The sequence below is a fragment of the Lepisma saccharinum genome, chromosome 30 (assembly GCF_977018435.1).
Source record: "Lepisma saccharinum chromosome 30, izLepSacc3.1, whole genome shotgun sequence".
NCBI lineage: Eukaryota > Metazoa > Arthropoda > Insecta > Zygentoma > Lepismatidae > Lepisma > Lepisma saccharinum.
The window spans coordinates 10,070,195-10,087,654 of record NC_139258.1 but is presented as its reverse complement, the minus strand read 5'-3'; the positions used below and the strand labels follow the sequence as shown (position 1 = coordinate 10,087,654).

At 36.4% G+C, this 17,460-nt stretch overlaps 1 protein-coding gene across 1 annotated transcript in view; it reads right to left on the bottom strand.

The window, feature by feature from the left end:
- Positions 1–11,456, bottom strand: part of fwd (phosphatidylinositol 4-kinase beta fwd) — a 95,202-nt gene extending 83,746 nt beyond the window's left edge. Inside the window, exon 1 of the mRNA XM_083115560.1 lies at positions 11,140–11,456. Coding sequence (XP_082971686.1) covers positions 11,140–11,170 — 31 coding nt within the window. The 5' untranslated portion in view covers positions 11,171–11,456. The remainder of the gene's footprint in view (positions 1–11,139) is intronic.
- Positions 11,457–17,460: the final 6,004 nt, after the last annotated feature.

Below are 17,460 nucleotides of genomic sequence, written 5' to 3'. Positions count from 1 at the left end.
ACCTTATTTTTTACTATTTCCTATTCTATCAGGTTCTATATTGCTGTTTTTATCAATTATGTAAGACCACACTCTGGTAAATGCACATAGAGTATTAGTAATCCCAAAGTGCAGATGAGAGTCTGCTATGTGCCTTTTGCAGGGGATTGCATGTGAAGTGTATGCATATTGAGCATTATTGAGTGTGTATGCTTCCATACTTTTTCGGAACTTAGCAGTTTTTTTATGTTATGAAGCAGATTGTTGTAGAATATTTTGCATGGTCTTTTGTGATATTGAGTGGCTGCTGTAACGGTAGTAAGTATCTTTCCTTCTTGTGTTGATGTTCTCGTGTAGGTTTCCTATTTTCGGTCAAGTTGCAGTAGGGAACTTAGCAGTTTTTTATGTTATGAAGCAGATTGTTGTAGAATATTTTGCATGGTCTTTTGTGATATTGAGTGGGTGCTGTAATGGTAGTAACTATCTTTCCTTTTTGTGTTGATGTTCTTGTGTAGGTTTCCTATTTTCGGTCAAGTTGCAGTACTTAGAATAATCGCTATTGTCTTATTGATCTACGAAGCTCCTTTGAATAATCATTTGCATGTGACCCTATACTCCACGCTGTACTTTGTTCTGGGAGCTATCTTTTGAAGCCTTGGCATTCTGCTAGTACAGCATTATTATCGTAGAGGTAAATTAGTTCGTGAAAATATGTATTTTTCTGTTTATCCTTGTTGCTGCTTGTTATCTGAGTTAGGTTGTTTGACTTCAGGACTATCCTTTTTTAACTTTATTGTTGATTGCTTTTTTGTTTATTTCCTTATTTGTTTTTATTTGTTTACTGAATCTATTTGTTTTGTGTCTTGTAATATTATTTACTATAGTAACAAAATTATTTTCCTTCCATCCCACATTTATTATTCTGAGCAACAGAACTTCTCCTTCTTTCCCATATATTTGATTATTTCTGGTGTAAAAGTACATTTTTTCAAAGTGAATGTTTTAAAAGTACAATTTTTACAAAGTTAATGTTTTAAAAGTACAATTTTTACAAAGTTAATGTTTTAAAAGTACAATTTTTACAAAGTTAATGTTTTAAAAGTACAATTTTTACAAAGTTAATGTTTTAAAAGTACAATTTTTACAAAGTTAATGTTTTAAAAGTACAATTTTTACAAAGTTAATGTTTTAAAAGTACAATTTTTACAAAGTTAATGTTTTAAAAGTACAATTTTTACAAAGTTAATGTTTTAAAAGAACAATTTTTACAAAGTTAATGTTTTAAAAATATTATTCTTTCAAAGTTAATAATTTAAGAGTACAATTCTTCTGCTATTTGAACTTTTGTACAATTTTGTTATTATTGTTAAAATAAATATGTTAGTTGATATAAAGTTACAGTAAATTTTCAGGAATTTATATATTAAATTTCAAAATAGTGTTACTTGCTAAAGATAGCGGACAAAATAAATTAAACTTTGACAAATACTGAACAAGAAATATACAAGTATGTTGATAAATATCAATTTTTAAAAATAATTTTGTTACTATAGTAAATAATATTACAAGACACAAAACAAATAGATTCAGTAAACAAATAAAAACAAATAAGGAAATAAACAAAAAAGCAATCAACAATAAAGTTAAAAAAGGATAGTCCTGAAGTCAAACAACCTAACTCAGATAACAAGCAGCAACAAGGATAAACAGAAAAATACATATTTTCACGAACTAATTTACCTCTACGATAATAATGCTGTACTAGCAGAATGCCAAGGCTTCAAAAGATAGCTCCCAGAACAAAGTACAGCGTGGAGTATAGGGTCACATGCAAATGATTATTCAAAGGAGCTTCGTAGATCAATAAGACAATAGCGATTATTCTAAGTACTGCAACTTGACCGAAAATAGGAAACCTACACAAGAACATCAACACAAAAAGGAAAGATAGTTACTACCATTACAGCACCCACTCAATATCACAAAAGACCATGCAAAATATTCTACAACAATCTGCTTCATAACATAAAAAACTGCTAAGTTCCCTACTGCAACTTGACCGAAAATAGGAAACCTACACGAGAACATCAACACAAGAAGGAAAGATACTTACTACCGTTACAGCAGCCACTCAATATCACAAAAGACCATGCAAAATATTCTACAACAATCTGCTTCATAACATAAAAAAACTGCTAAGTTCCGAAAAAGTATGGAAGCATACACACTCAATAATGCTCAATATGCATACACTTCACATGCAATCCCCTGCAAAAGGCACATAGCAGACTCTCATCTGCACTTTGGGATTACTAATACTCTATGTGCATTTACCAGAGTGTGGTCTTACATAATTGATAAAAACAGCAATATAGAACCTGATAGAATAGGAAATAGTAAAAAATAAGGTTTTTAACATGCCAAAGTAATTAGTTTAGTTTGTTAATTATAAGAAACATAAGTTAATTACAAGAAATATAAATGAAATGCGCTAAATAAGTACAATTGTTTGGTTTGAAGGTAGTGAATATATCGAATTTGTGCAAAAGTTTGCATTATAACCAGTGAATTAAACAACGTTTGCATTAGAATATCACAAAATAGCATACTTATTAGATTAATAACAAACTTTCTGATGCAGTAAAGTATTGACTAGGGCTGAATGATTCAATTACTGTAAAATATTAGTCTCAGATTGAAGTAAATAAAGTGTAAACAATACCATTTGTTTGTAAAATAGGGTTGTTAATTCCTCTGATAGCAGAAATATCAACTTGTACCAGTAAATTTGAGAGTTTTAGCAATATTTGTCCTGAAATGGATATAACTGTAACGTGCCAAGTACAAAATATTTAAGAAACAGTACAGTATATCCTCAATTTTGAAAGCTAACAGTACTCTAGTGTTTCTACATAGGCGTCTGTAGTGGTAAAATACATCCAGTCCTTAAGATTTTTGGCCATCCATTCATCCTCAGCGTCACGATTAGTCACAAAAGCAAAAAAAAAGCGAAATCTTGTGGATGTTATAATTTCTACTTTTCATGCAATCACCTACACTATAGTACTAAGTTTAGTGAATTTTGTTGTCTTCCTGATTGGTCTGTTAAAATTAGTAATCAATAAAAATATACTTACATAGAAAAAATCCTGATATAGTTGGATTCTCAAAAGTATGTACAATCAGTGTTCTTGCTACATTTAGCCCCTAATATAGTATAAATTGAAGTCTAGTTAGTGTTGGGCTGTAAAATGTTCTGGTACATGTAGTTACTTGAAATAGCAAATATTGGCTGTGTAACTGGTAAAGCCCTCAAAAAAATCAACTTCGTTTCCTCGTAGTACTCCCTGAAAATGCTTCTTGCACGCTAATAATGCTCTGGCGTGTGTTCCTATGCCTCCTACTAGCCTCTGTAAAATTCATATTGCCCAGTGCTTAACCATTCAACATGCTGTAGAGCCTAAGCTTTAAGCTTCAGTCAGTGGAATTTAGTTCTCATGGACATATAGTGATTGTAGAATAAAAATTAGAAGCCTCAAATAATACAGCATAACAGATACAAATAACCCCTGGTGTTAATCAAACACTCAAAAAGTCAAGTAGTACTTGAAATGTACCCCGAATAAAAAACTATAAGAGTAAATAGCATGGTAAGAAAAGTTTGGCAGATGGACTTAAGAGCCACGTAGTCATCTGCTAACATCGACTTGTCCTGTGATTAGTCATTATATTGTTAAATTGTTATATTTGAGGGATGAAAGAAACAATATTAATAAACATGCAGTTATAGTACTCTTGGTAAAGGGGTTTCAGTGCCTAGAGACATAATAATTTTAGTTACAGTAAAAGTTTGGCCTCTTATAAGTGCAAAAAGTACAAATATTAAACATTTCATACAGTTTATCTAGAAAGCAAAAGCAAAAATACAATAACTGCGCAACATACTTAAAAAATAAGCAAGCCGTGATATTCTAGTGGGCCATAATAAGACTAAAATATACTCGAAAATACTCTGACATAAGGTTGACGGCTATCTGAGATCAAAATTTTCAAGCTTTCTCTCATGCATAAAGTGGCTCTAGGAATCACTAAGCCTCAATAAAAATGGAAACATGCAGTAAAAGCACTTGGAGAGTTGTGGTGATCACATCATATGAAAAACATGCAAGAACAAGAATATATGGAACCCTACTCATATATTTAGGAAACTTTACCTACCCTAACAGTAAGAAAATACCGAGGAAACTCTAAAATAAACAAACTTTCCTACGAAGCAAACCAAAAATACCGTAGTGGAAGTCAATAAACCCTAACAACAACAACAAGATTCAACAACTACATCAAAACAAAAAACAACAACAATAATAATAATAATAATAATAATAATAATAATAGTAATAATAAAGTTTGTGGGTACAGTTTTACTTAAAAGTACTTCTTCCTTAGTGATTAGAGAAATTCTTTAAATAAAGAACAAAACTCAAAGTTAAGAATTAATAAATATAAGATACAAAAGGCAATAAATAGAAAAATTAATAAAAGAAGTTGAAAAAATTATCTTTGCAAGTCTAAACTGGAATAAACACTCCTGCCAGAATAGATGAAATTGTGATATTAGAGTAAAAATGGAAATAAACTTTTAAAATAGCAAGTTAAAAGTTGAAAAATGTCTTTGTGAGTCCAAAATTTAATAAAAAATGTTGCCTGAATAGAAGAAATTGTGATATTAGAGTAAAAAATGGAAATAAACTTTTAAAATAACAAGTTAAAAGTTGAAAAATGTCTTTGTGAGTCCAAAATTTAATAAAAAATGTTGCCTGAATAGAAGAAATTGTGATATTAGAGTAAAAAAATAAACCTAAATTTCAGCTAAAGTTGAAGAAACACAGTTTGTGTGTCTAAATTCCCATGCGAACTCTTGCTTGAATCGTTCAAATAGCGTTTTCTGAGTAAAAATACACAAAAAATGCGAAATATTGTCTCTAACAGTAAAAACATCTGGTCAATTTTACATGAATCCTGATGTTTATAACCCAATAATCAAATGGGCCGTGGTTCGCAACCCAGAAATAAGAGCAAATAGTGGATCGCATCCACTTTAACCTGTAGATACTGGAAGTGAATGTTCCTAGTTCAGCCAAATTCGTTACGCCTTAGGTTAAATAGTCTTTGCAATGTTACAAAAGGCGGCAGAAATACCGCGTAGATTACTTCCACCAAATAAAATTGGAACCTCAAAGAAAATCAATACTCGTGTGTAAAAATTTGGCGACACTTGACTTCCATTCAACTTCGGAAGAAGACCAAGCGAAGGGGACCGTAACAATGGCGACCCTTTCTTCCCCCACGCGTATCCATGAACGCTCGCGGTTTGAGGGTGCCGATGAATGCAACCACATAACAGGTTCTTCCGTAACAGGTTAATATTAATAACATATCTTCTGCCCGCATTCTTCGTTTGCATATAGGATACATCGTTCAATTTCTTCGCCTTTAAAGCGAACATGTGTTATAATATCTTCTACCTCCGATCGAACGCGTCGACACCGGTTGAATTCGGGTAAATCCGGATCCTTAATTATACCAAATATGACTCACCACCGACGCCAAAATGGCCGGACGTGACGCCTTAGAATATGCCGAAAATGTGTTTTGTACCTTAATGGAAAAACCATTAATTCCAAGTTCCCACGTGTGCATAAAGCACCCCTGACTCATATCCGGCAGAAACGCATATATAATATACAACAATAGTGTTAGGTTAGAGTAAAAACGAACTCCACAATAGTGTCTTTTGTACCTTAATGGAGAAACCATTAATTCCAAACTCCAACGTCAGTATAAATCATCTGTGACTCATATCCGGCAGAAACGCATATATAATATACAACAATAGTGTTAGCTTAGGTCAAAAACGGAATACATAATAGTGTCTTTTGTGCACTAATGGAAAACCATTAATTTCAAACTCACACGTGTGCATGAGTCATCGATGACTCATCTCCTCCTCCACCCCCGACACGTGTCGCCACGTGGCGCTAGATTAATTAACAATAGCGTCACCCCTCGAAAATGAATAAAAAACCCATTAATGTCAATTAAAAGGTCTATTGTTAGGTTTAATCTCGGGCCAATTCTACTATCAACTCAACACGTCTTAGTGCGTGCGCGCGTGTGTGTATGAAAATGAAATGACAAAATTGCTCCCCCCCCCAACCTTGGAAAGAAGTCAATTATAAGGAGGCGCAAGAGGGGGCAAACATTGGAGTAAAAAAAAATCTAAGAGTAGCAGGACAAAATAATACCCAAGATGGAATTAGATTTAACGTATTTCTTGCTTTTTTTCTTCCAGACGGCCAAGGGCAACTGCACGAAGGACACAGAGGAGCAACTGCCCCCTAGATTTAAAATTTTATACAAATAAAGATACATTTCGTAAAATGTTCTTGCTTGTTTCGCTCGCAATATCTCCTTTTCTTAATCTCGTCAAGTTCAGTGACGTAGCTATGGGGGACGGCTGGAGTCGGCCCTGGGTGCCGAACGATCTAAATGGAAAAAAAAATTGTAATAGAGAATGCCATGGCGCCCTGTGAGATTATTTGCGCCCTATTAAATCAATATTATTTTCAGTTTGTAACAATGTTGATCCTTTTCTGTAATGCATTGTAAATTACCAGAGAGGGAAGTACGACCTACTATATACTTCAGACTGTTGCTGATAAACATTTTTGTCTTAAATGCATGAACAATTGTTTTGAGAAAATGGAGCGCGCACATTTCAAAGACAATTTATATAATTTTTGTGGTTGTTATATATATATTATATATTATTATTATTATTATTATTATATATATTAAAGAAACTTTGAATATGAACACAATTTAGAGCTAAAATCAGTGCCGGATCTACAAATTTTGCCCCCCCTCCCTGCAAAATATTACCAAAGGCCCTCTCTACCTACCTACCTTTACACACACACACACACACACACATACCGGGTGTAAAAAGTCCCGGAACGGTCACATATCGTCGTGAGAAATACCCATCGAATCGGAAAACGAAAAAAATACGTGTTTAATAAGTGAAAGAAAGCTATTCAATATCACCACACTTGATTCCCCACCCCCGTCCCCTGGAGGTTACTGTGAAATTTTAAATGGAAACCCTCATTTTGTATTGTAGAATCAGAAAGAGGACTTCATTCCGAGTCCAACGAGCTATCAACCATCCTTCTAGCTCAATTAGTTACGGAGATAAAAAAAATCATAAATTGCAGATTGGGAATCTGCACGTCAAGACCTTTCAATAGAGTATATGGAAAAGGGGGTATACAAGGCACATTTCCCCCAATAATAGTGTTGTTCCCTCAAAAAACATAGCTTAAATTTGAATTCATCATATTCATGCAATATTTAACACATATGATTGTGGTTGAAATGAAATTATATGTGTGAAATATATAATTTTTTGTTTATTTTCATTTTCCAGGGGGCCTCGGCCCCCTTGCCCCCCTTCTGGACGCCCATGCCGACTTCTACCCCCTTTTTGCATGATTTACGAGGATAATAACGTCTTTGATGCTACTATTATTATCACTATTACTTCTACTACTACTAATAATAATAATAATAATATTAATATTATTATTGGCACGTTTATCCTGGTACTTGCCTCTCCCCCCACCGAAATTCGTGGTTGCGCCTCTGTCATAAGCTAAAATGATACCAATGAATCAATCTAAATTCCACGTACCTAATTGATTGCGTTTCATCTCAGTAAACACCACTGAATTCTATTCCGTGGGTTAATATTTGGATCATCCCCTTTCACGACGTTCACAACTTTCAATAGTCGTACCACTTAAAAATCTTACGCGAAGCACCTGCACAAATATGCACGCACTGGAATCATTTGTGAAAAAGTATCCAATCATACTTGATACCATCATTTCTTGATAATCACTTAATAGAGATTGCTAATAATGAGTTTTCCTCGTCCTTATCTAATTCTTTGTTTCCCGCGCGCAAAGTGAAATGCGTTTTTCTTCTTTACAAGTACAGTGTGTTATGTAAGTATATGGGTCGACACATGTGATTACAGCGAATGCCCATACATAGACAAAAAATGTTCGTTCATCGACGTAATGAGGCAACATGTATAACACCACACACAGTCTATTCTCTGTCCAGAGAAAGAATCAAGTAAGTGTAAGCAAAATCACGTGCGTGACTTGTGAGCTTCCTCACTGGTTAATTTTATCAAATCAGCTCGTCCATAGGATCTCTCCCAGGTCACGTGGATTTGTTGACATCGACCTAACACTTGGCGAACCGCACAGGCGTGAAAATACTACCAGTGTCAAACCAGTGTTGTTCTTGCCTGTAATATCTTCACAATTGTGTTGTTTGGTTATTTTCGCCGCTTTTATCCCTATCACGACGTTCGGGATAGATAGATAGATTCCGTCCATGAATCACTTGTTTGCATTGATATCGGACGTTAATTGGTATTTACAATATCAAAAACAATGAAATATAATACTACAATGAAATACAATGTACGGATACAGTGAAATAAAGTAAAATTATCGGGATGGACTCGAGCTTCACAGAGGCCTCCCAGATGGCGCAGTGGTAGCGTCGTCGCCTTGTAATCAAGGGGTCCCGGGGTCGAGGCACATAGTGGTTCGGATCCCACTTTAAACTGTAGGTCCAGTCCCTTTTAGCCTTACTGTGCATGAAGTGGAGTTAAAACACCAAATCAATCAACTAATCGAGCTTCACGGTTTGTGTAAGTTGGTACCACTGTTCGAAGCAAGACAATTTTCAGGATGTGTAAGCAAATTCCAACCAGAAAAATCTATTCTCATGAGTCACGAATAGGATTAACAAAATGGCGTAGATTAGAATCAGCATTCCTGTCGACAGGAAGCTGAACATCGAAACGCGGAAGTTTCTGCGATGTAAACAAAATAGAGCTCGGTAAACACCCGGACTGTGGCCGATGTTCTAATGCTGACGTCACTGGCGAAATGACGCATTAGGTAGTCAAGATAAGGCATCTTCTCTGCCCTGACGAGTACCTCAAAAGCTACTATAATACTTAATGCCTTGTGAGACCTGAATAAAATATAAACTTCAAATCCCCTCTGTAACCCATCGAGAAAGTGAAATATTTTGCATGATTTATGATAATTATGTTGTTTATGAACGTTTTTCGTAGTCTTTACCACGCGGAGATGTGTTACTGTGAAGTAAAGTAAGCCCAAGGCTCCGCGGAAGTGAATATAGCACCCAAAAACACATTCTAGAAGAGCAACAATAATTTTACGTCGTTAGGTTAGGATTAGGAGCAGTGGCGGCGATTGGGTTCCAAACTGGGGGGCGAGGTGCGAAAAATGTGGGGGGAAAGACAGTTTACTTTCGATTGGAACATAAGGTTTAGCATAGTGCGGGGGCAAAAGTGACGGGGGCAACTGGCCCCTAATCGCAGCGAAAGTACTCAGAGATGTCAGGTTTTTTACTTAGGAGGGCATACTTTGGGAACAACTATCTTATTTGTTTTATCCGCGCGCTGTAACTGATTTTATGTTAAGTAAAACATTGAAATTGTCGATTAAAACAAACTTAATTCTCGATACAATGAGTCAACGGCCCCACCAATCAAAATAGCTTCATTACAATAACACGCAATAAAGCTAACATTTCGGGCATTCTGAAAATTTGCATTAGGGATAGTAACGAGTGTCTCGCTTCAACCTCGTCCCGTCTCGAAATATATAGTGCAAGGAAAATACACGGTATGCACAAATCATTCACAGTGTGTAGATGTCATTAAGGGAATAAAGTCTTCATATCTAGGGAGAGGATTTTAGGTGCTAAAAAACTGGAAAATATTTATTTTTTATGATCTTAAAACAGTGGAAATATGTGGCTAAAAGTAAAAAATATTTTCATTCAAAATGACAGACTGACCCACACTTTTTCATGTTCTCACAAAGATCTAATTTTTTGCACAATTTATTTGTAACACTGTGGGAGGTAGTATTTACGTAAGTTTTTCAGAACCGGATTATTTATTTACTTCAGCGGGATGTTTACTGCAACAAATGCTCTACTTAAATCTAAATAATATTCATAATCCTTCATTTGAACATATTGGCGCTCCTATTAGACTTGTCGTGAATAAACACACATATAAAGCAACGTTTGTTTCTGACAAATGCTGGTTGACAAAAATCCTTCCAATCAGTTCATAAAGTTCACTTTATGCACAGTAAGGCTAATCGGGACTGGACCTACAGTTTAAACTGGGATCCGAACCACTATGTGCCTCCAACGGGTATCGAACCCGCGACCCCTTGACCAGCCTTGACTACAAGGCAACGACGCTACCACTGCGCCATCGGGGATGTCTTTTCACTTTCGGTATCTTAAAATCCGCTAACGCCGAATAAAGCTTGCACACACCAGAAGAGGGCAGTAGTGATAGCTGTGGTGAGTCCCGAATTGGATAGTAATTTACTAATTTATCGTATATTTTGTCTATTTTATGCATAAACTCCAAAATATACATTTACACAAAGAACTTGGAAACTTTATTTTGTCCGGAACGTCTAGAATATGTACATTTTATGTTCTTTTCATATAAATATGTGTTTTATGTAAAATTATGCATTTTTATGTAGAATAAAACTTCGCAGATTACATTGCAGCCGTACATCAAACACAATTCTGAATGTAGCAACCACATTACAGGCTCACAGTTGCTACTAATACAGTTATTATAAACAAATTATATTACTTATCTGTAAATAATCGTCTAGATATCCGCGCAGTATGTCTGAAGAAGTCAACAAGAAGTTGTTCGACTCGGTTTTTAAAAGGTCATTTCGATTTGCGAAAACAACAACAACAAAAAAAGTCAAATTCGTGCATTGGACTACAGATGTACAACAAAATGGATGGCTCAGCAGGGAGGCCCCAATGATTTTCTCTTTGCAGTAGTCATCCCTCTACTATTTCCCTGCATTTATCACACTTTTTTTTTTTTTTAAAAAAAAAAATACTGATCCAATAGGGCAATGACCTCCACCAATACCCCTATTGAGCACGCCACTGTGGTGCAGCAGTCTTGACATTGTATACTGTGTTACTTACCGCAGTTGATTATTGGATGAACCTGTGGCATCACGGGTTGTCACTTCACATGCGAAAGGCGTCAACTAACCAGTCCCAATCGTCCATTTTACGACCAATTCACTCGATATAGAGCAGTAAATGTTGCTTCTCGGTACTTTTCCATGCTTCTTTGAAAGTCACGTTAAAGTGACTAGAAAACGACTGTGTGCTGCAGCAGTTCCATAAGCCTTGGCGTCAAGAGGGAAGGGGTTTTACGTAATATTCGCAGAGAAAAAAAGTTGAACACTACACGAACACGATGTAACACCAAACTGCGGTACAATTGTGCTCGGTTCTGGATAGAGGGCGCTAAAGGCAGGCTTCCGAACTTGTTCTCCAAGGACATTTGCGAACAAAAATATACAAAACTGAGCTTGCGTAATAACCACACTTTCAACTGATACACCACAAATAATTACTAATATTGTACGTGCAATTATAATTTTCCAGTACAGCTTTCTGCAACCGAAATAAGTTATAACGATGACAAGAAACTTGTCAATCGTTTCGTCAATGCAATTGTTTTACCTTAATACCCTGGCTCACAATGTAAATAAACAATATTTCCCCTCAATAATCAAGCTTGAAACCTCTCAAAACTGACGAAGCGTACTTAATTCATTGTGTTTGGCAGGCAAGCAGAAAATTACTAATTATGGAATAAATGAAAACATGTCCTTCATGCTTCATGAACGATATTTTCCCTTTGAATTTGGTCGTCATTAACAAAGGCTACTACTGCTTTGCGTATAAGTATAATGTTGAAACATTAGAAGCACAAATAAATTTAATATTGAATCAAACTCGGGCATGAAGAAAGAGAATAAATGGCACTTTGGCATTCACCAAAACGTCTACATACAGGTGGGTCCGTCAGTGGTAGTGAGCAGGCATTTGTTTACGAGAAATTACATCAAGTAATGATATATAGTAGTTTTTAGGAATGTGCACTTTCATCGAATCCACTGACGAGTAGAAAAACGACTGGCACAATATCAATTAAGTATATTAAGACAAAATAATTAACATGAAATAAGAGGAAGACTGATTGGTCAATTATCTTATTGACTTTAATTATCCACAGAGTAGATACTAGTGCTGGTTTGAGTTTTAAGTCCACTTTATGCACAGTAAGGCTAATCGGGACTGGACCTACAGTTTAAAGTGGGATCCGAACCACTTGTGCCTCCACCGGGTATCGAACCCGGGACCCCTTGATTACAAGGCAATGACGCTACTACTGCGCCATGGGGGAGGCACTAGAGTAGATACTTCCCTTATCATTCGTCCTCATTGATTGATTAGCCTAAAGAGCTAGGAAAGCGATATATATTTAGAAGGAAAAAAGTAACAGTCTAATGCAAAAAAAATCCCATGAATGAGTAAGGTTGCTTGAAATCAGAAATAAACAAATTGTGCATAAATTGTCCTACATGAAGCACTTGATAGACCCTGGGTACAGCATTCATAAAATATAATACAATATTAACGGCATAAAATATGTAGAAAGAAATCATCGTAGAAAACATCTACGAATCTAAATTCTACTTATAATAAATATACTATTACGGAAAGTACAATGCCAATGATTCATAAAATGTCCAACCCAAATATTCGATGTGTTTGTGTATCTCAGTATGTAAACTTCAAGATATCAGGAGCTAAAAATGGCTGAAGATTAGCTTTGTGTCAAAGGGTGCCAGCTGCCCCAACAGTCCTAACCTTGGTCTACAAGTCAATGTTCTCAGGAATGGGTGAATAACACAATGTAACAAAAAAAAATTTTTTTTTTTCTGTTCCTGGGTAATAATTGTTATTTCCTAATTCCTTGTGTTCCAAGAGTATAGAAAATGGCTATTATTCCTCATAAACTTTGTTTTTGTAGCCAGGACAATGATGCTTTGAGATTTACCCTTTTCCAGTACACGTTTTTTCTCATTACGAATAAAGAAGATAAATAACGTGTCATATTGCGCGCTGTAGCAATATACTGGTCTCCCCTATAACTGAAATGGATAGGTCTTGCCATTCTGCCAGCAACAATAGTGCAAATCGTGCAGTTTGAAGCGGTTGTCGTCCTAGCTGCCTAATTAGATACACGTTTACAATGGCATCAAGAGGCTGCAAGTATATGGCAGACGAATTTTGTTATGTCTGTGGCCATTTTATCAAGAAAAGAGGAAATAAGTTCTCTGTGAAAGCATCTGCTAAAAAGTGTGAAGCATACAGAGCATATTTCGGCATGTCTGTAGGGGAACAAGACAAAACCTGGGCACCTCATTTTACCTGCGAGAACTGCAAAGAAATTCTGGAAGGTAAGACGGAAAATTAAAATGTAAAATTTTAATAATTTCAATTATATATTAAATATTTAGGGTTTTCTTGAAGAGGCCTAGAATTTTTTGTTTATTTCAAATGTATTTTGAAAAATTACTTTTACTAACACCTTACATGTTTAACATTTAATAAACTGCTATATACTTTATTTTTACCCACATTAATGTTGAATTGTACATCCTGTTTTGTAAGTTGCTTGTGCACCTAATCAATAGTAATGCACCTAAATCACAAGGTTTGGGTGCAGTTGTGCACCTGATTGACAAAGTTAATAAAAGTATATAATTTTGTGCATATTAAATATATATCTACATATCTCATATGTGAAATATGTTGTGAAAATACACATTAGTTTATTTTTGTCTTTTGTCTTTTGCAGGATGGTACAGAGGAGAAAAGAGAGCCATGAAGTTCACTATCCCAAGAATTTGGCGGGAACCCACTGACCACTCAAGTAATTGCTACTTTTGCATGGTGGATCCTTCCAAACGTCGGGCTGGAAAGAATGAACAAGCTATTATATATCCGGATATACCTTCGTCCATCGCCCCTGTGTTACATTGCCCTGAGTTTCCCGTGCCCACTCCTCCGGAGAAAAAGCTGCCCTCTTCAGACGAGAGTAGTAAGTCAGAGAGCGAGGAAGACATTGATCTTGATACTTACAATTTTCGAGCCGAGGAGAGAAACCCGTACTACCCCAATCAAAAAGATCTTAACGACTTAATAAGAGATCTTGGTCTCACGAAGTCCAATGCAGAACTCTTGACGTCCAGGCTTAAGCAGTGGAATTTATTAGATGAAAGTGTGCAAATAACAGATCAGAGGAAGCATCATCAAAGTTTTTCCAGCTTTTTCATAAGTCAAGATGGACTCTGCTTCTGCCACAATGTCACCGGTCTGTTTGAAGCAATTGGAATTGACTTCAGTCCAAATGAGTGGCGCCTCTTTATTGACAGTTCGTCCAGAAGTCTTAAAGCCGTGCTTCTTCATAATGGAAATACATACCCGTCTCTTCCACTAGCTCACTCAGTCCACCTCAAAGAGGATTACTACAGCATAAAGCGATTGCTAGATACCTTGAAATATGATGAGTATGGATGGGAAGTCATCGGAGACTTCAAAATCATAGGATTTCTAATGGGTCTCCAAGGCGGTTTTACCAAGTTTCCTTGTTATCTTTGCCTACGGGACAGCAGAGACACCAAAGCGCACTACAACACGAGCTACTGGCCACAGAGGACCGAGTTCTCTGTGGGAAAAACAACGTCAAGTGGGAGCCACTGGTAGACCCCACAAGGTGCTAATGCCTCCACTCCATATTAAATTGGGCCTGATCAAACAATTTGTCAAAGCTTGAGATAAGGAGTCAGCAGCCTTCAAGTACCTTCAAGACTTCTTTCCTAAGCTGTCTGATGCAAAGATCAAAGCCGGTGTCTTCGTCGGCCCACAGATAAAGAAGCTTTTGGCGTGCGAAGAATTTCCCAAGATGCTCAGTGAGAATGAAAAAGGAGCTTGGAACAGCTTTGTCTTAGTGGTTAAGGGCTTTTTGGGCAATCATAAGTCCAACAGCTATGTGGAACTGGTTGAAACTCTGGTGAAGAACTACGGCAAAATGGGCTGCAGGATGTCCCTGAAAGTTCATGTCCTCGATGCTCACCTTCATCCATTTAAGGATAACATGGGAGCGTACTCGGAGGAGCAAGGCGAGCGTTTCCATCAATATATATTGGACTTCGAACGTCGCTACCAAAGCCAGTATAACGAGAACATGATGGGAGACTATATTTGGGGGTTGATTCGTGAAAGTAATGTACAGTATAATCGTAAATCCCGGAAAACTACTCATTTTTAAATCTTTTGCAATAATTTTGTTCACAACTAGAGTGCAAATATATGTCACTTTTCATGTATATGTGTTTGTTTTTTTCTTTATGTAAATGAAAAACACGAATTCGTATATTTTCTCATTGAAAACAGGTAAAATTAAAAAATAACACTGTCCTGGTCAGAAAAACAAAGTTTGAGGGGAATAATAGGCATTTTCTATGGTTTCCAGTCAGAAGCCTTTAGAAAATAAAACTCACTACACAGGAACAAAAATCGTGTTACAGGGTGTAATCAGTATTCTCGTTGCATGTATAGCACCTGATGGCATACAGGAAAAACTTGCTTTTTCTTTAACTAAGTAACCTTGATCTTATTTACGTAATCGACAGAACTAGTTGTATCGGAGTTGCTTGGAAATGACGAAAGATTTTTCCAATGGCATGTTTTGCCAGCTTGCACGACTTACAGGACAATATTGCTGTGCAGATAGGCTAGAAAAGATTAGTCAACCTTCGCTAAACGTAGCTGTGAGTGCATCGGCTAATAAAAAGTTCACGTAAACGATAAAAGCCTGTTGTTGAATTCAACTGTGAAGAAGCCAGTCATCTGTACAGTTTGATCCACTAGTATTGCTCGGCAAATTGTCCATGACTTAATTTTTCTCTTACATCCGATGTCTTTTTAAGCGATGTATTCTTATGTATGCTGCTGCAGAGGTTGTCAACAGCTTGTTTTAGTTTTCTTTTAATTCTTGGAAGCTGTTACTGGGTCAAATGAAGTGCACGAACATGGTGATGGACAATTTGCACGGCAATACTAATGGATCCCACTGTACATTCAGTTTCAATACGTCTTCGATCAAGCACGAGACATCAAAGTCACTTCAATGTTGATATTAATTACAAATTTTATGATACAGTTTTTTCATTTTTCTAGAAACTCTGTTGTTAACTGATTCTACGTACTTCTGTACTTCTTGTAACACTTTCTCTCTCACTTTATAATGTTACTTTTTATGACCCTTTCCTTTAATTTACGTTCACGGATATAAAGTAATAAAAAATGCATCAATGAAGAGTGGAGGGAACACAACCATGATAACCAAACATGTAGAGAAGTGAGGTATGGGAATATAACAGTATGACTGCATTAGAAGAACCTAAGGTTGAGGAAAATCAAGGCATAAACCTCTCCGTGAAATAATTATTTTATTCTTTTCATCTGCCGTGGGGACCTAACATATCCCTACTTGTTTCTTCTATGCATAATATCAGTGGCGAAACTAAGTGAGGGGGGAGCACGGTCGCACAGGAAACGGACTGGTCTACTGTTTTCTTTTTTCAAAATATATTTTCATTGATATTGAAAATATGGCACCATAAGCTATCCTATATTAACTGTGAAACTCAGAATTCTTGTGCACCTACCCATCTACCACTCTCGCCTCCCTTCTTTTTGGTCGTATTGCTGCTACAACCATTTTCGTCTTCTTCTTCTTCTAAGAGAACCAAACCCAACTAGCCTAACCTAACCACCACAGATTATTTACTACCCTAAAAAGCAACCAGCCAATGGGAATGCTTGAAAAGGTTGTAGCAGCAATCACTACCTTTTGGGTGGGGGTGGAGCATGTGAAATGGACAGTCGAAGTAATGAAACTGCTGGAAAGAATTCGTCAAAAAGAGCAATCCTGCAAATGATCAGAAAGGAAAAAAGAAGTTGGATGTGGAATTTGTTAAGAGGGCATTGCCTGCTGCTATAGAGCGACCACAAACAAGAGGCTCCGCGCACCTTCCCCGCCAACGGTTTAACTTGGGCCATAAGAAAGCCTGCTCCACTCTGCCCTTCCCCTCCTAGTGGGAGTACGATGCACAGGAGTTGCGGGCCTGTGGTTCCAATATACATGATGCGCTAGAAGGAATAGAAGAAGATAGCTTGAAACACAAATAGCAAGATGCAGCAATATCAATAAAGATATAGCATTAGACTATGCCGACATACAAATGACACATCTCAGAGCACGCGAATGTGTTACGAAACTTATTTTCATATTGAAATACGTACGTAACAAACATAGCAATTCAGCACAATCTTAGTGTGCAAGGGCAAACTACTTCCACTTAAAAAAAAAACCCT